General features: G+C 40.0%; 1 protein-coding gene across 4 annotated transcripts in view; it reads left to right on the top strand.

The window, feature by feature from the left end:
- The first annotated feature begins 546 nt into the window (after positions 1-546).
- Positions 547-21,495, top strand: part of LGI1 (leucine rich glioma inactivated 1) — a 38,913-nt gene continuing 17,964 nt past the window's right edge. The window contains exons 1-4 of one of the 4 annotated variants that reach the window (XM_021699881.1): positions 547-1,109; positions 1,509-1,580; positions 20,170-20,241; positions 20,344-20,415. In XM_021699881.1, the coding sequence (XP_021555556.1) occupies positions 643-1,109; positions 1,509-1,580; positions 20,170-20,241; positions 20,344-20,415 (683 nt within the window). In that variant the 5' untranslated portion in view covers positions 547-642. The remainder of the gene's footprint in view (positions 1,110-1,508; positions 1,581-20,169; positions 20,242-20,343; positions 20,416-21,495) is intronic. The other 3 variants (XM_021699884.1, XM_021699882.1, XM_021699883.1) reach the window with 3 other exon arrangements.

Below are 21,495 nucleotides of genomic sequence, written 5' to 3' on the forward strand. Positions count from 1 at the left end.
CCAAAGTTGGCAGCCTCCTGCTGGCAGGGCACTCCCTCAAGCTTCTGGTCCTATAGCTAACGAAGGGAGTGTGAGAAATGAGGAGGGTGGATTATGCACGGGGGCAGTCTACACTCTTGTTTCCTCCCTCATCATGGAAGGAGGGGATGGCTTACACATGGGGGAGGGGGGCCCATTATGAGAGGCAAGAATTCATAAGAGTTGATAAGTGTCAGAAAAGTATTTACTCACATTCATTCCCTCAAAGTCACATTCTCCATGTGTTCCTATTTGTCTTTCAACGATGGCATCAGTCAGGTGGATTCAGCCAGCCATACCAAGGTTTTAGCCAAATGCTGCGGAGGGAGAGAGTTTCATTTAACTTCATTTTTCCAGCCAGGGCTGGCTCCGAAGCAAGTTTTTCTGACTCGGTCGTTTGCTACATGCACAGCAAATTCCCAGAGGTTTCTGAGACTGCCGAGATCTGACACAAGATGACTGCTCCCACCCACCCGCCCACCCACCCACTAATAAGACATAAAGCCATCCTATTTTTGGTAGCAATTAAAGGGCCTCCCGGTGCAAGCAGAACGCTGTTTATTTTCTGTTACATCACTTCACTTTGCCTTCGAAGGCTGGTCTGTGCTCAGTGTTCTCTTGGTGATGCAAGTCGGCTCTCTCCTCCAGCAGTTGGGTCCCTCCCATCGTACAGCACCTCACAGGTCTCTTCCCCGAGCAGTGCGCTGCTGGAGCGAAGAGCAGCTCACGAATCAGCTGCAGGTCCCCGTTTTGAAAAGCAGAGACACAGAAGCAGAGGAAAAGGGTGGACTCTTGTGTGACCTGGTCTCAGAGCAAGACAATCACCAGCTGAATTCCAGAAGCCCTGTTCATGTTTGGGGATATTTTTTCGACTGCATGGAATCAGAGAGAAGCCAGAGGATGGGAAATGCCTGCATCCCCCTGAAAAGAATTGCTTATTTCCTATGTCTCTTATCTGCGCTTTTGCTGACTGAGGGGAAGAAACCGGCGAAGCCAAAATGCCCTGCCGTGTGTACTTGTACCAAAGATAATGCTTTATGTGAGAATGCCAGATCCATTCCACGCACCGTTCCTCCTGATGTTATCTCATTGTAAGGCCCGTAAGCATTTTGATATCTAATTTACGATTTAAAAATTCCAGCCGATGTATTTGGGGCTTTGTATGTATCGGTAGGAGGGCATGGAGAGAGAAATTCCTCTTGCGTGCTTGGCCATTTGACAGTGCTAACATTTTGCTGCATATAGAAATTTTGATTTTGATTAAGCTGCTATGGAACATGCTTAGATACTCCCTACCCCTGAACATTATTATGAGAAACCTGTAGCCGATTCATCTCTCCTACTCCATCTGGGAAGGAACAGTATGGTACTTCATAAAATAGTGTCAAAATAGTGCCTGTTTTGCTAAACCGGATTAACATAAGGTTTGTTCTGTGTGTGTGTGTGTCTCTTTGTGTATGTCTGTTTGTTTTTTGTTTGTTTTCTTTCAGATCCTTTGTGAGATCTGGTTTTACTGAAATCTCAGAAGGGAGTTTTTTATTCACACCATCGCTGCAGCTCTTGTGAGAAATATTTATATCATGACTATTTTTAATATAGCATATATTTGGATGAGCCCTCTAGTAAAACGATCTCAATATTAATTTTGTCAAATGTGATTGCATTTCTGGAAAGAAAAAGACTATCAGTAAAGTCAGAGGTAGCTGGGTTTGTTTGCGACTTGACACAGGCAGTGCAGGTTGATTCTTGCAATGGTAAATTTGCTAACCTGTAATGCTGTCTACTTTAATGGCTATTTATGAAGTTGTTGGAATGTTTGCAACAATGCTCCCAATTCCATGCCACTATTTTACTTTCATTTTTGACTTGGGAACTTTGCTTATTTTGCCCTGTAGTTTTTGAATTAGTCGATACTGAACCCTGCATAACATATGCGCTCAAGATGTTGTCTCCCGGGGATCTGGGGCAGGCTGCTACTCTGTATGATTTACCATGTGGGGAAAAACAAATCCGGGTTCTTTCTAGGTAACTCCTTAATATATTAACTCTCATGAGATTGTTTTCTAATCTCCCGTCATTTATAACTAGTCACCTTACAAGGAGGCAAAGAAAATATTAATATAGGATGGTGCAAAGGATTAGTCTTTGCTGTGTGTTTTGAGTTAGCCACGAGGGAACCACATATTCCAGCTATGTCTCAAAATAGTCAAAAAACAATATTTGACTAAGAAATCAGATTTCCCCACAGGCACAATATCACATGCATAATTTGTTCTGACGTGTAATGTTTGGCCATTGGAGTGCTAGTTCTTAGAGCAGGACCACATGAGGGTCAAGAGGTCTCCCCAGACTCAGGTGTCAGGTGACAGATTGGAGTTGTAGTGACATGGGTCCAGGAGGAAATTAGCCAATTGTCGATCAACTGAGTTTTTGTTATCTGAACTGCATGATTCAGGACCCAAGTTTTTTGCTTGCTTGATTTTTGGTTTTTGGGTGGGTGGGTTTTTGTTTTTTGTTTTTTGGGTTTTTTTGCCTTAATTGGCCATTTTGGCTGTTTGAGGTTATATATACGGAGACAAACAGCATGATTTGAAATTGGAGAGACCTGTGTAAATCTAACCCCACTACTCACTAGAAACTAGACATGGAATCTTGTGCAAATGACTAAATCTCTCTGAGCCTCAGTCTCCTCATCTGTAAAATGGAGGTGATGATACACTGAAGGATTGTTATCAGAGATAAATAAGATTTAAGTAGATAAAATGCTTGGCATCAGGTATGACAAATGGTTACAAGTTTTATGAACGGTAGGGCTTTTAATTTTTTACATAAAGCTAAAAAGCTAAAAAAAAAATCTATAAATTAAACCTGTTAATCTGTTGTTTTATCTATATGAAATTCCAAAACTGGTTTGACTATTTCATTGAATTCACAAACCTGATCAGGTATTTGGACATTATATAACAATGTTGGCTAATGTCTTTCTACTAGTTAATGTCTTGGATTGATATGCAATTGAGTAGAATATGCTTAAGGGATTTATCTGACTGATGGCTAGTGGTATGATTAGGGGAAGGGTTAGCACATCAAACAAATCCAAAAAAGAGTCTTTAGCACATAGAGAGGCAAAGTCTCCAATGCTGGGATCCTTCCGCAGCATAAGAATTGGTTGTATCTGAAAAAGTGGTAATTGTGCTTATGTTGTCCACTTGTTAAATAAATAAATGGCTCATCTAAAAAGCATCCTTTTCAGGAGCTAAGGCACCTCTTCCCCCCCCAAGGATAGTTGAATAGATGAGTCCTTAAAATTCAAGGAGAAGCATCAGTCAACACATACTAATATTCCAACATTAAATAGACGTTAGCTGTAATATAGAAAACCTGGATTGAGCAACCCGATCAGTTAGAACATGTCTACTTTGATTTTTTGTGTTTTGTTTTTTTTTTTAACCGGTGGACCAACCTCACAAGCACAGATGCTGGACAGTGGTATAGGAATAGTTACCGGCTGCTGCAGGGTAATGTGATTACACGTATTTAGAATCACAGAGGGAAGCCAAGGAACTGGTTTTTAAATAGCCCACACCGAGTGTGTGCCATGCCCCTGTGTCCCATGCTCTGAGTTCCTAAAGAACATTCCAGCCCTTATTTCTAAAAGCAGTTCAGGTTTCAGAAATAACAAAAGGGCGAGTAATTCTTGCCCTATATGTCCTTACTTAACTCACATTGGCTAACTTCAACATGCAGATTTGTGCCAGAACAGAACTTATGCAAAAGTGTCAGGTGTCAAAGTTTGTCTCTGATCTCAGCACCCTGTTTCCTAAAGATTTTGCTCCCGATTCTTCTTGCCCAATTTCTTTGCTTCCTCCTTCTCCTCAGGAAAGGGTCTAATAAGCTCATTTTCACTGAGGAGGAAATAAATCATAAGGCTCCAAATAGGGATTGTGCCATAATCATAATATTAATGGAAATAGATGGTTCACAGATTAAAAGAGTTCTTCTGTGGGGCATGGCCACCCAGTGCCCTGAAAACCCCACGTGGGCTGCCAGTCCCCCCCCGGAACACGAAGACGAAGGGGCCTGAATTTGCCTTTGCATGACTTTGGCCATCAGACGAGGCCTGGATCACACCAGCCATGGCTTATGCTTTGCAATGAATTCTAACAGCATTTGTGACCGTGGATTACCAAACTGACCTGTCCTATCCTGTGAAGAGAGAAACTTCAGACTCGATTCTGCTTGATTGATGTGCAAAGGCAGTTGGTTTCTTGCTCTGTTGTTGAAAAAAGGAAAAGAAATGACCCATTCCCATGATCCATGCTAACAATCTGATAATTTTGTTATGGCCCCAGATGCTTTTTCAGACCTTCTGCAGAAGCATGATGAGAAGTACTTTTTGAAATGTCAGCCTGGGGTACTGAGGAGAATAGACACAGTGCCCTCCTTAAGTTACATACAGTGTTTTGGGAGAAAAGACAATGTGTGTTGGAGAGCAAGAACAACAAAAGCGCACACTTTGTAGAGAGGAGAGAAAGAATAGAATTATATAATAAAAATTCATCAAAAACGTTATACAAAACAGTTTAAAAATGTCTTATTTCTGGTTTTAAACAGCCACAATAACAAAACTTTGCCCAAGCAAATGTGATTTCATTCATGTTTTCCATAGAGCCAGTTGTGAAACATAACCAATGAGAAAGATTATTCATTTGGGTTTGCTCTTAGGGGTGGGGAACAGTGCTTGTAGCAAATGCAATTTACAGAAATGTGTTTTCACACATTAAAGCCCTCTTCTTCTCAACTACAGACTGAAATCCCCAATGATAAAGGCTCATTGAGGAAGTAAAATTCTAACTGAAGAATATAAAATGTGGCAACATTGCCATTTGTTTATAAAATTTTTAATAAACTAAATCCCTCCAACTCTTGCGAGAGTTCTCTTTGCAGGGAGCAAATTACAAGGTTGGTTTTAGTATCATGCTAAAAAAAAATCCATGTATATAAGAATTCAATGTGGTCAGAAAAAATTCTATTTATTCCAGTGAGATTTGGTCTTGTTTGAAGCAATAGAATTGATCCCTCTGGGGGGAAATAAATATCACTATTTCTTTTATTAATCCACAATAAGCACACAAGTACATAGCCCATAAGAAGTAAAAAAATTAAAAAAGGAAAAAGCAATACCATGAGCAAGATAAATAATACATCCAACTTATTAAGGTTTTATCATTTAGTACTTCAAAATACTATTTGCCCACAAGAAAATATCCATGGCCTATCTCACCTCTGCAGTTATCAGCCCCTTCTTCTATTTCTCCTTATGTTACAAGCATAAGAAAAATGTAGCACTCTTTAATGACTACTCAAGCTAGACCTATAAGCTAAGGGGGCTTCTCAAAGAATTATTAGATGGTAATGGATAAGCATGCTTTGGTTTGTGGCCAGCTGATGCCCCCCCGCAATAGACCAAGAAGTAAAAATTTCAGTCAGCAAGTAGGTTGTGTTGTCTACAATTTGCCTCATGACCCATAGCTCTGATTTTCAACTTTTTAATTACTTAATTGTTGTGACTGCAAAGTAACCTTGTATAACCAATGTTTTCTCTGAAAGTATATTTCATCCCCTCAATTATTCAAGCAAGAAACTTATGAGTTACCGGCCCCTCCTCCTTCACTGTTTTCCAACCAGACAAGTCCTCTCTCAAACAGGATGAGAACCTGCCACCTCCTCTTCAACCCAAGGCCATGGCCCTAACTGAAGCTGCCATCAGGGGTTCACGAGCTGCTGCGGGAGCCTCTGCATTGGGTGCCCCTGCTATCCACCTCCATTAGTGTTACTTTCCAGAAACACAGATCTCATCATGTCACCCTTGTGCTTGGACATTTTTAATGGTTTCCCGGAAACAGAGAAAGTCTGAACACCTGAGTTGGTCTTAATAGAATGTGGCTATTTGTCCAGGGTCATCTCATAATATTGACACCACACGTGCACACAAACACTCCCCAAGCTCCGTCCATTAACAAACTGAAGTACCTTATTCCCTGACCTCTGTTCTCTCAAACTCTATAGACTTTTTGGATATCTCTAGTTCTTCCTGTCATTTACTAGAGCTATCTGTGCTTCTATCTGCCTCATGTCTCTGGACATCGTGGAGGGTCATCAATAGCCAAGGTCCTAGAAAAGAGCCTAGATGTTGCAAGCCTAGACTAGCATATATTTGTTGAATTCAATCCATATTTTCACAGATTTTATACTAAAGAGTCTTGCTTTCCTATCAGTAGATAGTCACATTCTTTTTTATGTTTGGTGTACCCTATCAGATTTCACGTGAACTAAGTGCGTGGAGGTCTAGAAAGTGAACTGAACCCAAAAATTGTGAAGAGATTCTGTTCAGCCTGAGAATAAAGGTGTTGTTCACTGACTCAGTCACCTCCCCCATACTGGCATTTCATGTTGGGAATTGGCCTCCTTCCCTAGAAACCAAGGATTACCCCTACAAAGAGAGTAATGGTTGGATGATACTCCCTCAAGCCAAAGAGAAGCTCCCCAATCTGTCCTAGGGACCCAGGTAACGTAGAAGGTATGAGACAGAACACAACAGGCCATCATGGGGGGATCCCCCAGGTCTGAGGCTCCAGTTCCTGGAGGACTTCTACCCTCCCTCCTGGAGGCCTGAATACAGACTAAATTTGAATGGGTCAGGCAGAGTCTAAGTCAGGAAACTACCTTGCCTTTGGGACCAGAACAAAATAGTGGAGGGCAGTCTGGGAGGCACAGGCACATCGTCTTCCCCAGGAGAGGCCAGGGAGAGCAGCAGTTTGCATGGTGGACACCTCCTTCCTCTTCACTGCCTCTTCACTTTCTTGCTGCCTTTTTCCCAGTCTCTTCACACCCATTCCTGGGCTGTCCCAATCCCCTCTTCTGTATCATGTGTATTGGTTGTAGATATAAATTATACTTTAAAAAAAAAGGATAAAACCCTAGCGTTATGATATTAAACTTCTTCAACAGAGATCTCTAGTGTACCACAATTTAAAAGGCAAAGCATTTAAAGCCTTTCTTAGACCCACTGCCTGAGTCTCTTCTGTCCCACTTGGACTTCCTCTAGGCCTTTGACATGAAAAAAATCATATTTGCCTCCCAGGTTCTCTGTTGACTCTGAGGTTGACTAGCATCAGTGGTGTGAAGGGTAACATTCCCCCTTTATTCAGTCTGACAAGACATCCAAAGGGAAATGTTGGTTAAGCAGTATTAAGATGGAAAAAAAATCACTGACAGAAAGGTTATTTCCTTTTTGACTTATTTATATTTGCTTAGCTAAAAGTAGGTATTCATTGTAGTGCTGCAAGCAGTAACAAAATGAAAGCAAAAGCCTCCCATTTCAGTAAATGCATTTTGGGATTCTACTGTGCAACAGGCACAGCATTGGGCTTTGTGAGGGACACGAAGATGAGTGTCATCTCTCTCTCCCTCCCTGCTCTGATATGGCAGCTCCAAGTTGGCAGTGATCCCTAAAAATGTAAATTATAATTGCCTGTGTTTGAATGCATCATAAGGTAGACTTTTAAAAAATTTTTTTATCATAAGGTAGTCTTGATAGGCTTTCTTATTTTGTTCAAAATCATATTCAGTTGATTGGTTATGATGGTGACTTTTGCCAACTGTTGAGATATAGGCTACAAAATGATTACAGGGGCTTTATGGTGACAGCTGTGATATCAAAGTGGCGAAGCCTGGAGAGCTGACAATGTGGCAAGTAGCAAAGAATGCAGGTTTTGTGGTCAAATAAACATGGGTTCAATCCCCACTCTGCTGCTTACTAGTTCTATGCTTTGGGACAAGTTTAGTCAAGCCTCATGATCTTCATCTGCAAAATGGAGAATAACCATCATACCTACTGCACAGGATTACAGTAAGGATTAACTGAAGCAATAAATGTAAAGTGCTTGGCACAGTTCCTGTAACTCAATAATAAATGTTATTTTTTATTATGGTTTTTGAAAATCACTTTAATTTGACCTACCACAATATCAGATTAGCATCTGATTGTATGGGTTGGATTTGCTTATGATCCTAGATTCGAAATGTTATTGTTCTACCCAGAGGTCTCCATCAGAACCTGCTAAGAAATCTTTCCTTCAAATACTTCTCACAGAAAACATGAACTATTTGCCTTTTTGGGGGGTAGAAGACTGAGATGAGCAGAATCCTCTCACTTCTTCCTCATGGAAAAACAACTGGCACCACATTTAGTAAAATATGATTTTGTTCAAAATAATTAACACTGACCAGTCTTCAGATGAGTGGTTCTATGGTAGGATGGAAAGAGGTCTGAACTAGAAGACATGAGTTTCAAATCCAGTTCAGCCACTAATGGGCTTTCTGAACTTGGGTTGGTCACAAAATATCCCTGGGCCTAAAATTTAAATGTATAAAATGCCAGAGATAGATAAAATTATGGTTCTTGAACTCAAATGCCAGTGGGGGTTGGGTGATAGGGTAAATAAAGGAAGCAGTTGAGTAGAAGACAACAGGGGGTGGTAGTGATTGGGATAAACCAGAGAAGACAAGCCTTGCCTAAAAATGACATCCTCGGCTCCAGCTAATCATTGATGATGAGAATATGGTACATGAACATGGAGCCATATTTTCCTAATTTTCAGGGGAAGGCAAAAATCTGGAAGCAGATTTTTAAAAAGGATAAAAACCAAACAAAACATAAGTTGACATTTTGGGACCTATATATTCAATTAACTGAGGTGTTTTCCTGGCTTAAAAAAATTCTATTGTATTGTATTCCATTCTACAAATAGAGTTACTTTAAATTAATATAATATAGAAGGTGATCTTGTTAAAGAAAATGGACAAAATTTATTGGATCAATTCTAACAAACCAGTAAATTAGATTATTAAATGAAAGAGCCTCATAATATGGAATTAGCTATTATAAAGTCATTATTAAAATAATAATGTGGTTCTCAATTTTCCAAGTACATCCCTTGGGATTTTACCAAGACCTCCCCATGGTGGCTGATGATAAAACAATATTTCATTATCCCTCCCATGGTCAGGGACTAGAGAAAAATTGTTGTGCCCATTTACATGGCAAAATGGCAAGTGTTTGCCTGTGCACAATGTGATTAAAAAGCAATGAGCCTTAAAAAAAAAAAAAAGACTAGAATTTATATGTACAAATAACTCTGAAGTCATTAGAGAATTCCTGTGGGAGGTCATAGATTCCTCCCAACTATGCTTCCATGGCTAAACATTTCTATATCCTTCTTTGAGAACTGTCTTCACTGCCAGTTTACAAGCCATGCAATAAAACCAGGCAAAATTTTGTTAGGGGGTGTTTGTCATTTTTGTATTGCCTGATGCTAAGCACTTTATTGATCTCATTTTTTTACTTCATCATCACAATGACCTTATGAGGGGATATGATTACCTCCATTCCACAGATGAAGCACTGAGTCATAAAAGGGTTTTAAGTAACCTCCTCAATGTCACATCCCTCCTAAGTGGCACATCTGGGGCTTAACCCCACATCCTCACTTTTAACTACTTGCATCTACTTCCTCTTGAACATGAATCACTGGGCTTGACTTTACATAGTTCCGTTCCCAAAATCCAACCTTCTTTCAAAGGGTCAACCTTTGCCATTAACAAGGGTATTCAAGGGAATGTGTCCTGATTCCTGAGAACAATTAATGAGAAGGAGTTTCAAAAGCCCTTTGAAAGAGTGGTAGCATTATTGGCAAGAGCAACTCGTTTCCCTAGGATTTAATTCTCATTTGTATGTGTAAGCCCTGGTCTCCTTGCTTGGAAAAAAGAGAGAGAGAAGAAAATAGCAAAAGAAAAGGACTTACATACTTTAAAGTTATGCCTTAGATCAATGTTTTCTAAACTTGTGTCCTGTGGAACCGTTGTCCTGCAAGAAAAGGGTCTGTGCTCAAATAAATTCGGGAAACTGTACATTTTATCCCCCCACCTTGGCTACTCACAATGCATTTTTGCCTTAGAAAAGCCTCTGGAATTATTTTATGTCATTTTGCTTTTCTTCACATCTCATAGGATATTGGGAATCTATGCCTTTGGTATTCATATTATTTATTAGCTTAATTATTTATACTCACCTTGTTCTAGAAAGGCTTGCTAGCAGTGGTTAGGCAGGTACAAAGAATTCCATCTTAAAGGATACACTAAACCATCTATCTCCATATAAGGAGTTAACTCAGACAATTTTGTTCGTGTGGATTCATTGAGTGTGATATCTGGGAGCATGCCTCCCTCCCACGCTGTCCACCTGGTCAAGCAGCTTGGCACACACAGCTGCCTTGGGGACCTCTCAGTGAATTCTCCATCTTTCTGAGGAAGTAGATTACCCCTTGCAGCATATTCAACAGGAAAAACTCCCCTGAGCTTACATTTACACTCTCGCTATTTTTGTCTGGAGCAGGTTCCCTCACAGCCATTTCTCAAATGGCTAATCCAGCATTTCCCTGGGTCTGATTCATGGAATATTCATTTTACATAAGGCTTAATGATAAAAGGGTCCCATGATCAATAAAATTGGGAAACTGCGTATTTCATTCCCTTTTGAAGAGTCTCAATTTATTTAAAGATAGAAAGAGTAGTGTAATTAAGAACTCTAATGATCTTTACTTACCCACTTTCTCCAGACTTATCTATTTTTCCATTCATGTAAAACCTCTCGACCCTAAGAAGGCCTTGTATTCCAGGGAATAGACTCTGGAAATTACCAGCCAAGGCTGTTCTAGACTTGCAGCAGACACTGGGCAGATCTGATGGGACTAAAAAGAGAAAGCATGGCCTCACCTATGACCGTCACCAGTCTGAGCACAGAATCCCAGCTTTGCCAGTTACAAGCTTCAAATTATTTTGCCTCTCTCACCTCGGTTTCCTTCATATTTTAAGAGGAGAATATAAAACCTAAATTATAGTGTTCATTTTAAGATTAAAATGAGTTCCTAGATGGCAAGCTGCTGAAGATGAGGCTTGGCACAGAATAGGCTTTCCATAAAATGTTAAGTCCCTTCTCCTTGGTGCTTCAGGACCAGGGTGATATAGGCTGAATTTATAAACAACATCAGGAGGGTAGGCTGTTGACTAGTTATGCCAATTCCTAGACTAGTTATGCCAACTCCTAGAAAGGAAAATTTGACTGTCCTGGGATAAGAGATAACAGACTATAAAAGCAAAGAGGTAGATCCATGCTTTGATATTTGCTAGTAGGCATGCCAAGAATATTCCCAAGAGGAGTGCCTGGGTGGTTCAGTCATTAAGCATCTGCCTTCAGCTCAGGTCATGATCCCAGGGTCCTGGGATCAAGCCCCGCATCGGGCTCTCTGCTCCGCGGGAAGCCTGCTTCTCCCTCTCCCACTCCCCCTGCTTGTGTTCCCTCTCTCGCCGTGTCTCTCTCTCTCAAATAAATAAATAAAATCTTAAAAAAAAAAAAAAGAATATTTCCAAGGGGATCCCTGAAACCTACATTCTAATCCTGGCCCTGCTGCTGATAAAAGATGTATATGACCTTGGGTAAATCCCTTAACTTCTGCAGACCTCAGTTTCCTCACCTGTAAAAAGAGGAATTGAACTACGTATCTCTCTGGAGTGCCCCTCACCACCCACCAGATTTATGTGAAGCTAAAGTAGGGTTATTTCCCATCAACTCAGATTAATAGGTGGTGGTCTACTTAAGGATCAGCTGAATTTCATTGAAAATGTTTTTCAAGGATGAGAGACCCAAAAAACCCCAAAAAACAAAATACTGTGACATAAGGTGCTCATGTATGATGCTTCCCATTTTAATGCTTTCCTGCCTTAAAAGCGTATTTTTAAATATTCAAATTAAATTATTCACATGGCACATGCCCTTAGAATGTGCGTATTTAACTAAAGTGAATCATCAGCCTATTATTAATTATCATTCAACCAGCCCTATTCTTTTGGATAAAGGAGAATATTAGTATCTGAAGGGGCTGAATCATTTCAGCACAGCAAGCTCTAAACAACTTGTCAAGTCCCTCCAGCTATGCCCCTAACTCCTCCAGCAGACTGTGGCCTGTGTGGCTTCATCTCTCTCTTACCTATATATGCAAATACACATCACAGATGTGCCTGGTTTTGTGCATTTCTGTGTTTACTCACACTACCCATGGCTGCCTCTTTCCCTGGACAATACCCATAACAGTTGTCTGGGACAGGCGACAATCTCACTAGCTCTCAGTCTCCCTAGCAGTAAAACTAAGGTTCTTCACTACATCTAAAGGCTCTTCCAGCTCTGATGTTTTATGTCTATGCTCTTTGCTTAGATATTCTTTGGCAGAAGCAGAGGAGACATGCGCACATACGTCATCTCATGTAATTCTTAGAATCTTCCAGGAAGTCTTTTTGATATTATAATTCCTATCTTGACAGATGATGAAACAGATTCACCTACTTTATGTATCATGTACATAATGAGTGGCAGTCACAAGCTTAGAAACCAGATTCTCCATTCTATATCTGATCATTGCCATCTCCAAGTGACAACCAAGTGCTGGCTGCTCACTCTTCTTCTTCATCGGGAGTAGTCCTCACTGAGGGGAGATTATATGGGAGACCCCCCTCCCCCCACCCCCCACCCCCCCCCAAATCATCTCCCCTCCATAGCCAGGAGAATCTGTTCTGGGCTAGAAGGCACCATGCAGGCCACTCATGGGTCAATGACAATTCTGATGATAATGGAGATGTCACAAGTGCCTGGAGGGAGTTTGAGAATTATCAGTAGAGCCAGGGGGACCTGGCACATGACCAGATGAGCAATCCGGTTTGAGACAAGGGGAGATTTTCTCAGCAGGGTTACACGGCCATTCAGCTCTCTGCAGACCTGCCTCCACACCACTCCCTGCTTCCCATGCAGAGCCCATTCATACTCTTCCAAGAATGAAGCCCACAACGCTGCAAGCATAGACTTCTACATATTTCAAGCTAGAAACGACATAGCCCCCTCATTTGACAACATAGAGAGAAGTCTTAAAGCCACACGGGGGATTTACCACCAATTCACAGGAATTAAGACCCAGGCTTTCTGATTGCCTCTTCACTGTGCTCCTTCCCTGGAACCTGGAAAAATGAGGAACCAGGGCAGGAAACCACTTCAGCAGCCCATCAGCCTCAGCATCGACACCTGGGCTTGCCCAGTCCTTTTGCTCTTGTGGACCCCCATCTCCACCTTCTTGGCTGGACATCGGGCAGCCTAAAACTTCACTTTCTTCCCCTCTAGCTAGATTTGCATTCTCTGATCTGCTCATTTCTTTGCTTCTCTGTTGCCACCTCGGTTTCCCTCAGGACTCCGAGCTCCACACTAACCTTAATGCCCACTTTTTTGCTCCTTTTGAATTAAATGCTCTGGTGCTAGCTTTTCAGTTCAACCAGGAAGCCCATAACAACTTTACGGCCTTGGTGTTAATTTACTGATTGTGAAGAGATGTGACCCATCAACCTAGGTAGTTGGATGTAGACACCAGAAGGAGGAGCTAGAGCTCGAGGTGAGCAGATATCTTTCAGGGATGTCATCCTCTGTTCCCAGTGCTATATTAACAATAAAATCCTGAAGGCTTTTTTAAAAATCCTATCATTGACGGGGAATTTTAAGAGTATTATCCTAAATACTTGTGGAAATCAAATATGCAATTTTAAAAGATTATTACCTTCAAAATTTACTGGATGCCTTACTCAGAAGTAAAGTCATATTTCTAAATACTTTCCTTCTAAATCAAAAAGAATAAAAATATATGAATTGAGCACTAAACTCAATATCCTAAGGAAATTAAGAGAAAATAAATAGCAATCAGATAAAATAATAAATTAGGAAGCACTAGGAATAATAAATAAATCCAAGATTTGATTCTTGGAAAAACCCAATAAAATAGCAGACATTTGAAGGAAGCAACACTCATAAATGGGGAAAGCATCAATTATTCAACAAAAGGTTTTGAGTAAATTTGAGTATTTAGGAAAGAATCAAGGCAGTGTCTCACCTCACATTATACATAAAAGTAAGTCCCAGGTGGATCAAGGAGTCACATGTTAAAAAAAAAGAATTTTTAAGGGAGTAGATGTAGGTAATATTTCATTGATCTTTATGTAGGAAAGAATGTTTTAAGAATAAAAGCAAAGAAAATATACAATAGAAGCTGATATATTCTGTTAAAAATGTGAATCTTCTATATGTTAAAAATCATGAATGAAAAGACAAATCATAATCAATAGGGAAAAACTCTTAGCATCAAATAAAGAAAAGAATAAGTAATGTTCTTAATATATAAAAGGGCTCAGAAAGCAATAAAATTGTCAAAGGACATGATTTCATAGAAAAAGAAACAAAAGTTATAATTATAAATGTTGATGTGGTAAAATAGGCAAAAATATTTGTATATGAGGATGGTTATGGTAGTGTTTATAATAATAAAAATTGGAATCAACAATAAAAAATTAAATTACATCTATAACACAAAACGTACTCATCTGTTAAAATTATACTATTGAAAATTTATTGACATGAGAAATTGTTCATGATAAAATAAGCACATGAAAAGGGCAGAAAAACATAACATCATTATCCCAATTTTATTAATATATATGTGTATATCTCATGTATGTATCATGTATACGCATATCAATATCTTTGGATAGTATGATTATGCAATCTTTATTTTTTCCTTTAAACTTTTCTGTGTTTTGCAGAATTTCAACAATGAGCATATTGTATTCATAAGCAGAATACACTGAAGTGCATTCCAAAACTTTAGTCTTTACTTGAAGAAAAACACAGGTTTAAATGATCTTAATGTCACTTTGAGTCTACTTAAATTGGTTAATTAATTCCTTTTAAAAAGGGATTATTATTTAATCGGATTTCTTAAATCCTTATGAGCTGAGCAGTGTTGTTATGATTGTCTGCCAGAATGGAGATATTAAGTCATTACGTGACCCCATACTAAGCTGCTACCAGCTGTGCCAAAAGGGCACTGGAGGAGGAGTCTCGGGCCTCAGGACCTTGAGCAAAGAGCCGAAGGCAGACGCTTAACCGACTGAGCCACCCAGGCGCCCCTTGAGCAAAGCTTTTAACAGCCCTCTGAGCCTCAGTTTCCTCCCATCAAACAGATATTAACACCTCCCTTACCAGTTTCACAGAGTTTTTCCAAAGACCAAAGAATATAATCCAGCAGGAGTCTATGAAATATAGGCTATTATGAAGGCAACAACCATCCTTTAAACAATGAGCTGTTGCCTGCCTGGAATTAGCAGTTGGTTTGTACAATCTTCCTAAGTCTCCTTCTTGTAAGGAAACATATACTCCCTTGGTTGCAGAGGGGAAAAAAAGTCCTCCCCATTCCTCCTATAGTCCCTTTTCTACTGAATTCGTGAGGGTGCTGACTAAGGGATATAAGTGCGTCTCCTTTGGGGGTGAGGTACAGATAGCTCATCACACATCCCTCCACCAAAACTCGACGAGGAAATGCCTGGTGTTTTCCTTCCCTGAGAATAGAGGAAATGGCAGAGACCTCACAGGTTCCCACAGGACCAGGGTGGAAGGGCAAATTCTACACTATCTCCACACAAATCCACAGGATGGCTGCTTGGCAAGGCTATGGGATCCAGATCTCTGATTTGTGGCTCAGAGTAACAAGTCCATTCATATGGCACATTAGTCCCCACCGACCCTTCCAGGATGCTGCAATTGTGAGGATGGTTGTCAAATCTGAGTCTTATTATTGCAGACTCTTACCACATGTAGTTATGGGGACAGGACAGTCCACAGCACCTCCATGTCCAGAGCCACTGCTCCAACCAGACTTGCTACAAGGAGAGCAGACTGCTCTCTAGGGAAGCAGCCACAGGTAAAAGGGGGAGGGGAGTAGTGTAACTGACCTGGAAGGAAAGCCCCGGCTGCATATAAGAGTCAGCTGGGGAGCTTTTGAACATCCCCATGCCCAGGCCACACCCCAAATGTAGACTTTAACTTGAACCCCTCAGGGTAAAACCAGGTATCAGTATTTTTAAAGCTTCTCAGGTCATTCCCAAGTGCAACCAACATTGAGAAGCAGTGGCTTAGGATTGAACACAGATCTAGGCATCTCCCCTGCTCCAACATTCACACACCCTTCCTTTGCAAGGCCTCTTCCATATTCTGCTCTCTCCTGAGTGTGCCTTGCACACACTTTGCCTGTCATGGAGCTAACTCAACCCTGAGGCATCCTTTCTCCTTTGGCTCCTCTGATGGCTGGCTCCATCTCTGCTGATTCCGAATCCCCAGGAAGGGACTCATCATTAGCCCAACATGCCTTTTTGAACCAGGGCATCTGGGCCTTAGGAGGCTGACCCACCTCAGGATCAGCTACTCTGGATGAAGATCTGAGCCCTTCTTGCCCTAATAATCTGTGGGAAGGGACAGAGGTCTTGTGCTATAAAACATGGCCACCTTGGTCCTCTCCAGGTCTTTTGCGTGTGAAGTAGATGGTGTGGGGTGGCACAGTTTCCTTTTAACAGGGACTATGAGATTCTTTAATATCTAGCTCAATAACAAATCATAATATTGAAATTGAACATATTTCCAAGAAATTCATAAAAATTGAGGATCAGAGTTTTACCCTCTTTATAGAACATGGTTTTTAATCTTTTAAGTATATATAGGATAATAAAATGGATATAGCCTGCTCAACTATATTTATAGTGTATGTATAATTTTATACATCTTAGTCCACAGAATCCTTGTCCATAGAAAACTACAACTGAGGGCACCTGGGTGGCTCAGTCGGTTGAGCATTTGCCTTCGGCTCAGGTCATGATCCCAGGGTCCTGGGATAGAGTCCTGCACAGGGCTCCCTGCTCAGCAGCGAGTCTGTTTCTCCCTTTCCCTGTGCCCTTCCCCCTGCTCATGCTTTCTCTCTCAAATAAATGAATAAAATCTTTTAAAAAAAAATCTACAGTTGAATTTAGAATCAAAAGACTAAGATAATCATTATTACCTTAACCAGAGCGATTTTTTTAGTTTTATTAAGAAACTTTTTTATTGAAATATAATATACATGGGGCGCCTGGGTGGCTCAGTCGTTAAGCGTCGCCTTTGGCTCAGGTCATGATCCCAGGGTCCTGGGATCAAGCCCTGCATCGGGCTCCCTGCTCTAAGGCAAGCCTGTTCTCCCTCTCCCACTCCCCCTGTTTGTGTTCCCTCTCTCACTGTGTCTCTCTCTGTCAAAAAAATAAATAAAATCTTTAAAAATATATATAATACACATAATGAAAAGTGCATATATCTTAAGTGTTTATCTTGATTTTTAAGACTATTTTTTTGAGCAGCTTTAGGTTCACAGCAAAATTGAGGAGAAGGGACAGAGATTCCCCATATACCCCCTACCCTACACGTGCATAGCCTCCCCCATTACCAACATCCCCCACCAGAGAGGGACATTTGTTACAATTGATGAACCTACATCATCACCCAGGGTCCTTAGTTTACATTAAGGTTCACTCTTGGTGTTGTACATTCTATAGGTTTGGACAAATGTATAACGACATGTACCCATCATTACGGTATCATACAGAGTATTTTCACAGCCCTAAAATTCCTCTGTGCTCTGCCTATTCATTCCTCCCTCCCCACCACCATGATTTTTTATAAAGTGAACACCTTTGTAACCAGCATCCAGGTGGAGAAACTCAGCACTATCCTCACCCCAAAGGCTCCCCTTGTGCTCCCTTCCAGTGACTACCCACCTCCAAGGGTAACCACTATGTTGATTTCTGCCAGTATAGATGAGTTTTGCTGTATTTTTTTTTTTTTACTTTATATAAGTGAAGTCGCATAGGATATACTCTATTGTGTTCTGGTTCATTCATATTTTTGCATGTAGTTTCAGCTTTAGCCAGAGATTTTGATCCTTGAAATCTAGTTCAATAAGCATTATTTAACCAGGAACTGTGCTCAGGGCTGGGGACACAAAAGCAAATAGGGTAAGTCCCTGCTATAAGGAACAATCAATCTAGTAAAGTAGTATTAACAAGAATTTAATGTAAAGTGAATTCCTTTTGTTTAACAAATATTTATTCAGTGTCCACTATGGGACAGGCAGTGTTACAGGTGCTAGGGATAAGCAATGAACAAGCAGATACAAATTCTAGTAGAAATTCTCTGTTTTATTTCCCTGACATGTGTGGGCAAGTTCTGTCCACTAATATCCATTTCCCGCTCTGTTTTGCATCTGCTTTCAACATAAGGGGAACTAGTGCTGAAAGCTACTTCTTCTGGCGACTTGGAGTGTACAGCTTTGAAGTGGCTGGTCCAACCATGAGGCAGTTTATAAATCAGTGAGCATGGGAGGTATTTCTCTGTATCTATTTTGCCTTATTCTATTCTCTCCATCCTTGATACTGCCTATACGGAATGAAACAAAAATCTGGAACCTGAAGAAGGCTTTGGATGTTAGCTTACTTTGGGAGTAAAGCGAGCAATCTTGTTGCTTTCCAGAACCAGGAAGTAAGAAGAAACAATTGCCAAAGTTAGACTGAAATCATAAACCTTTGAATTTGTTTTAATAATTACAAGCATCTAATATGTATCATTATTCAATAGTGTTGACTTTTCAGAGCCTAGTGAATGATTTGAGTATGATGGAGGAGGGACAGAGAATCCAACATCACTCCAGGATTGATAGCTTAAGAAGAAATGGAACAGATCATCTAGTTTTATTAGTCTAATTCATGTTTTCCCCCATTTTTATGGAAAATGTCAAGCATACATAAAAGTAGAGATAATAGTAAAATTCACTTCCATGTACCCATCTTTTACCTTCAAAGACTATCGATCATGCTCAATTCATCTCTAACCCACTGCTTTCCTTCCTCTGACTATTCTAAAGCAATCCCGGTTGTCAGATAAGTTATTCATAAACGTTCAGAAAGTGAGGTCTCTTAGTTTTAATCTGTTTAGTTAACAGGCACAGAGAGGTGAAGTCAGCAAGCTAGTTAGTGGCAATTATTTTTAATCCCTAGACTTCAAAGTAAGTCAAAAGACTACTAAAAGAATATTGGACTTTACATAGTGCAGTTAAATGGTATGTGTGAAATATGAGTTGTCAAATTACGTCAAGCATCTGGTCTGGTCTGTGACCATGGTCACATTTTGGATAATAGTTATAAGTGGAATAAGAGGTTCCCCACACAAGAACCTTAATATGTAGACTGAACATCACTTGAACCCAATATAAATTTGTCATCAGTACATTTAAAACCTTATTTTTAGCTTGCGTCAACACTTTAATGAATTTCATAAATTAATACTCACTCTAAAAAAAAAATAAATAATTTGTATTTGTATTATCTGGCCTACAACCACCTCTTTTAAATCTCCTGTTCAGAAACTGGCAACTCTTCCAAATTGTTCAATAGGATGTTGGGACTGATGGTTGATGTTCTTTTTCATCAGTAATTTCAAAACAAAATTCTTGTGGATTTTGAAATTGCAAATAAATGTGTCCAAGTGAAACTGTTCTTTTCAACTAGTTAGTAATGAAATGGGTCTAATACCGTTCCTAAGTTTCATTGTTTCCCATCTTCAGCCTGTTCTATTTTCTAAGAAGGTTAGTTGATGTTCATTGAGCCAGTGTCAATGGCTTATCTACTTTGAGATATCAAAGCATGACTAGGCTTTAGTGGAGCTGCTTTTCCAGAGTTTCCAGGCTTCCCACCCTGAGGCACCATTGTTTGAGCTGATGAGAATGTTCCAGAAGTTTCTAGAGCAAGAGGGAAAGATTGTTAGTGTCTTTGTTGTGATAATGTGCAAAATGTTGCTTTGACTGCTTTGACTGTTATACTTGTCCAGTTTTATCTCAAAATGTTACCCAAGGCATGTGACATCCACCACTGTGAGAAGTGGGGCATAAGGCCTCTCTCAATGAGTATTTGATGAGGGGATAATGGGGGGGGCGGGGAAGCTGCAAAGATTACCTAAATAAATAACACTGTAAAAGGCAGATGTTCAGACACTTTTTCATACACAACTCTCACTTGTTTCTCTAAGAGATAACAGCAGCAAAGATTGACAGTCTGTCAGGTTAACCATTTTCATTGTGTACTTTTTCTGGGCAGATTATTCACATCGAACTCCTTTGATGTGATCAGTGATGATGCTTTTATTGGTCTTCCACATCTAGAGTATTTGTAAGTAAAGAAACTTTTTTTTTTTTTTTGACATGATAATTCAGGACAAGTGCTCTCAGGTTCCTACAGCTGTCTGACAACAAATATTATAACCTATTGCAGATTCATAGAAAACAACAACATCAAGTCCATTTCAAGACATACTTTCCGGGGACTAAAGTCTTTAATTCACCTGTAAGTATGAATGTTGCTATTACTTTTTAAGCTTACTAATGGACAATGCAGTTTGATAACCTGTGGCTCAAACACCCACTTCATGGGTAGTCCGTGGAAACTTAAGAAACCCAAATGATTTCTCCCCATGTACACTGCCATATCTCCCTCTCATCAGCCAATGTGGGTTCAGAAAACTGATTGCTATTAATATGATTAGCCTAATCCAACAATAATTAGGAAAACAATCTAATGCAGGGAAACTGTGTGACTGAAATAACTTTTTTATTATCTACATCATTACTCACTTCATGAATAATTATGGTTTGACTATATAGCTTAATTTGATATGTGCTGTTTTTCTTTTTCTGTGTAAGCCCTGACTTTATATACATTTAAACATATACTATAACCACCAGCAATGTCTACACAGTACATGAACAATTTGTTTGTAAATGAAATACTTATTCAATGGGTGACTATAGCTATAGTCATAGTTCTTCACGGGAGACAATTTTGTCTCCTGGGGAACATTCATCAATATCTAGAGACAATTTGGTTGTCAGAACTCAGGGCTGTAACTGATATCTGGTGGGTAGAGGGCAGCAATGATCCTAAACACCCTACAATACACAGGACAGCCTCCACAACAAAGAAATATCCAGCTTAAAATGGCATAGTGCTGAGGTTGGGAAGCCTTGAAAAACATGAACCAAATAACTTATTTCTCCTAGCCTCTCTCGCCCCCTAAACACATACACACAAACACACACACACACACACACGTATTTTGAAGGAGGCTAGAGGGCATGGGAAGAAAAGGTACTAACATTTATTAAGTGCCTACTATTATGTCAGTCAATTTGCTTTACATGGATTTTCATTTAATCCTCTCAACAATCCTGCCAGATAGGCACAATAATCCCCATTTTAGAAATGAGAAAACAGAGACCTGGAGGGGATATGTGACTAGTGAGCTGAATAGTTATGGGATTATAACATCAATTCAGTAGTTGAACTGCAATGGCTATCATCCATTCAAGACTATTTTTCAAGTGCCTAATATGTGTCTCATTAGTGTTAAGACAAAGATGCAGGAGA

This window comes from Neomonachus schauinslandi, chromosome 6, assembly GCF_002201575.2.
Source record: "Neomonachus schauinslandi chromosome 6, ASM220157v2, whole genome shotgun sequence".
Lineage (NCBI taxonomy): Eukaryota > Metazoa > Chordata > Mammalia > Carnivora > Phocidae > Neomonachus > Neomonachus schauinslandi.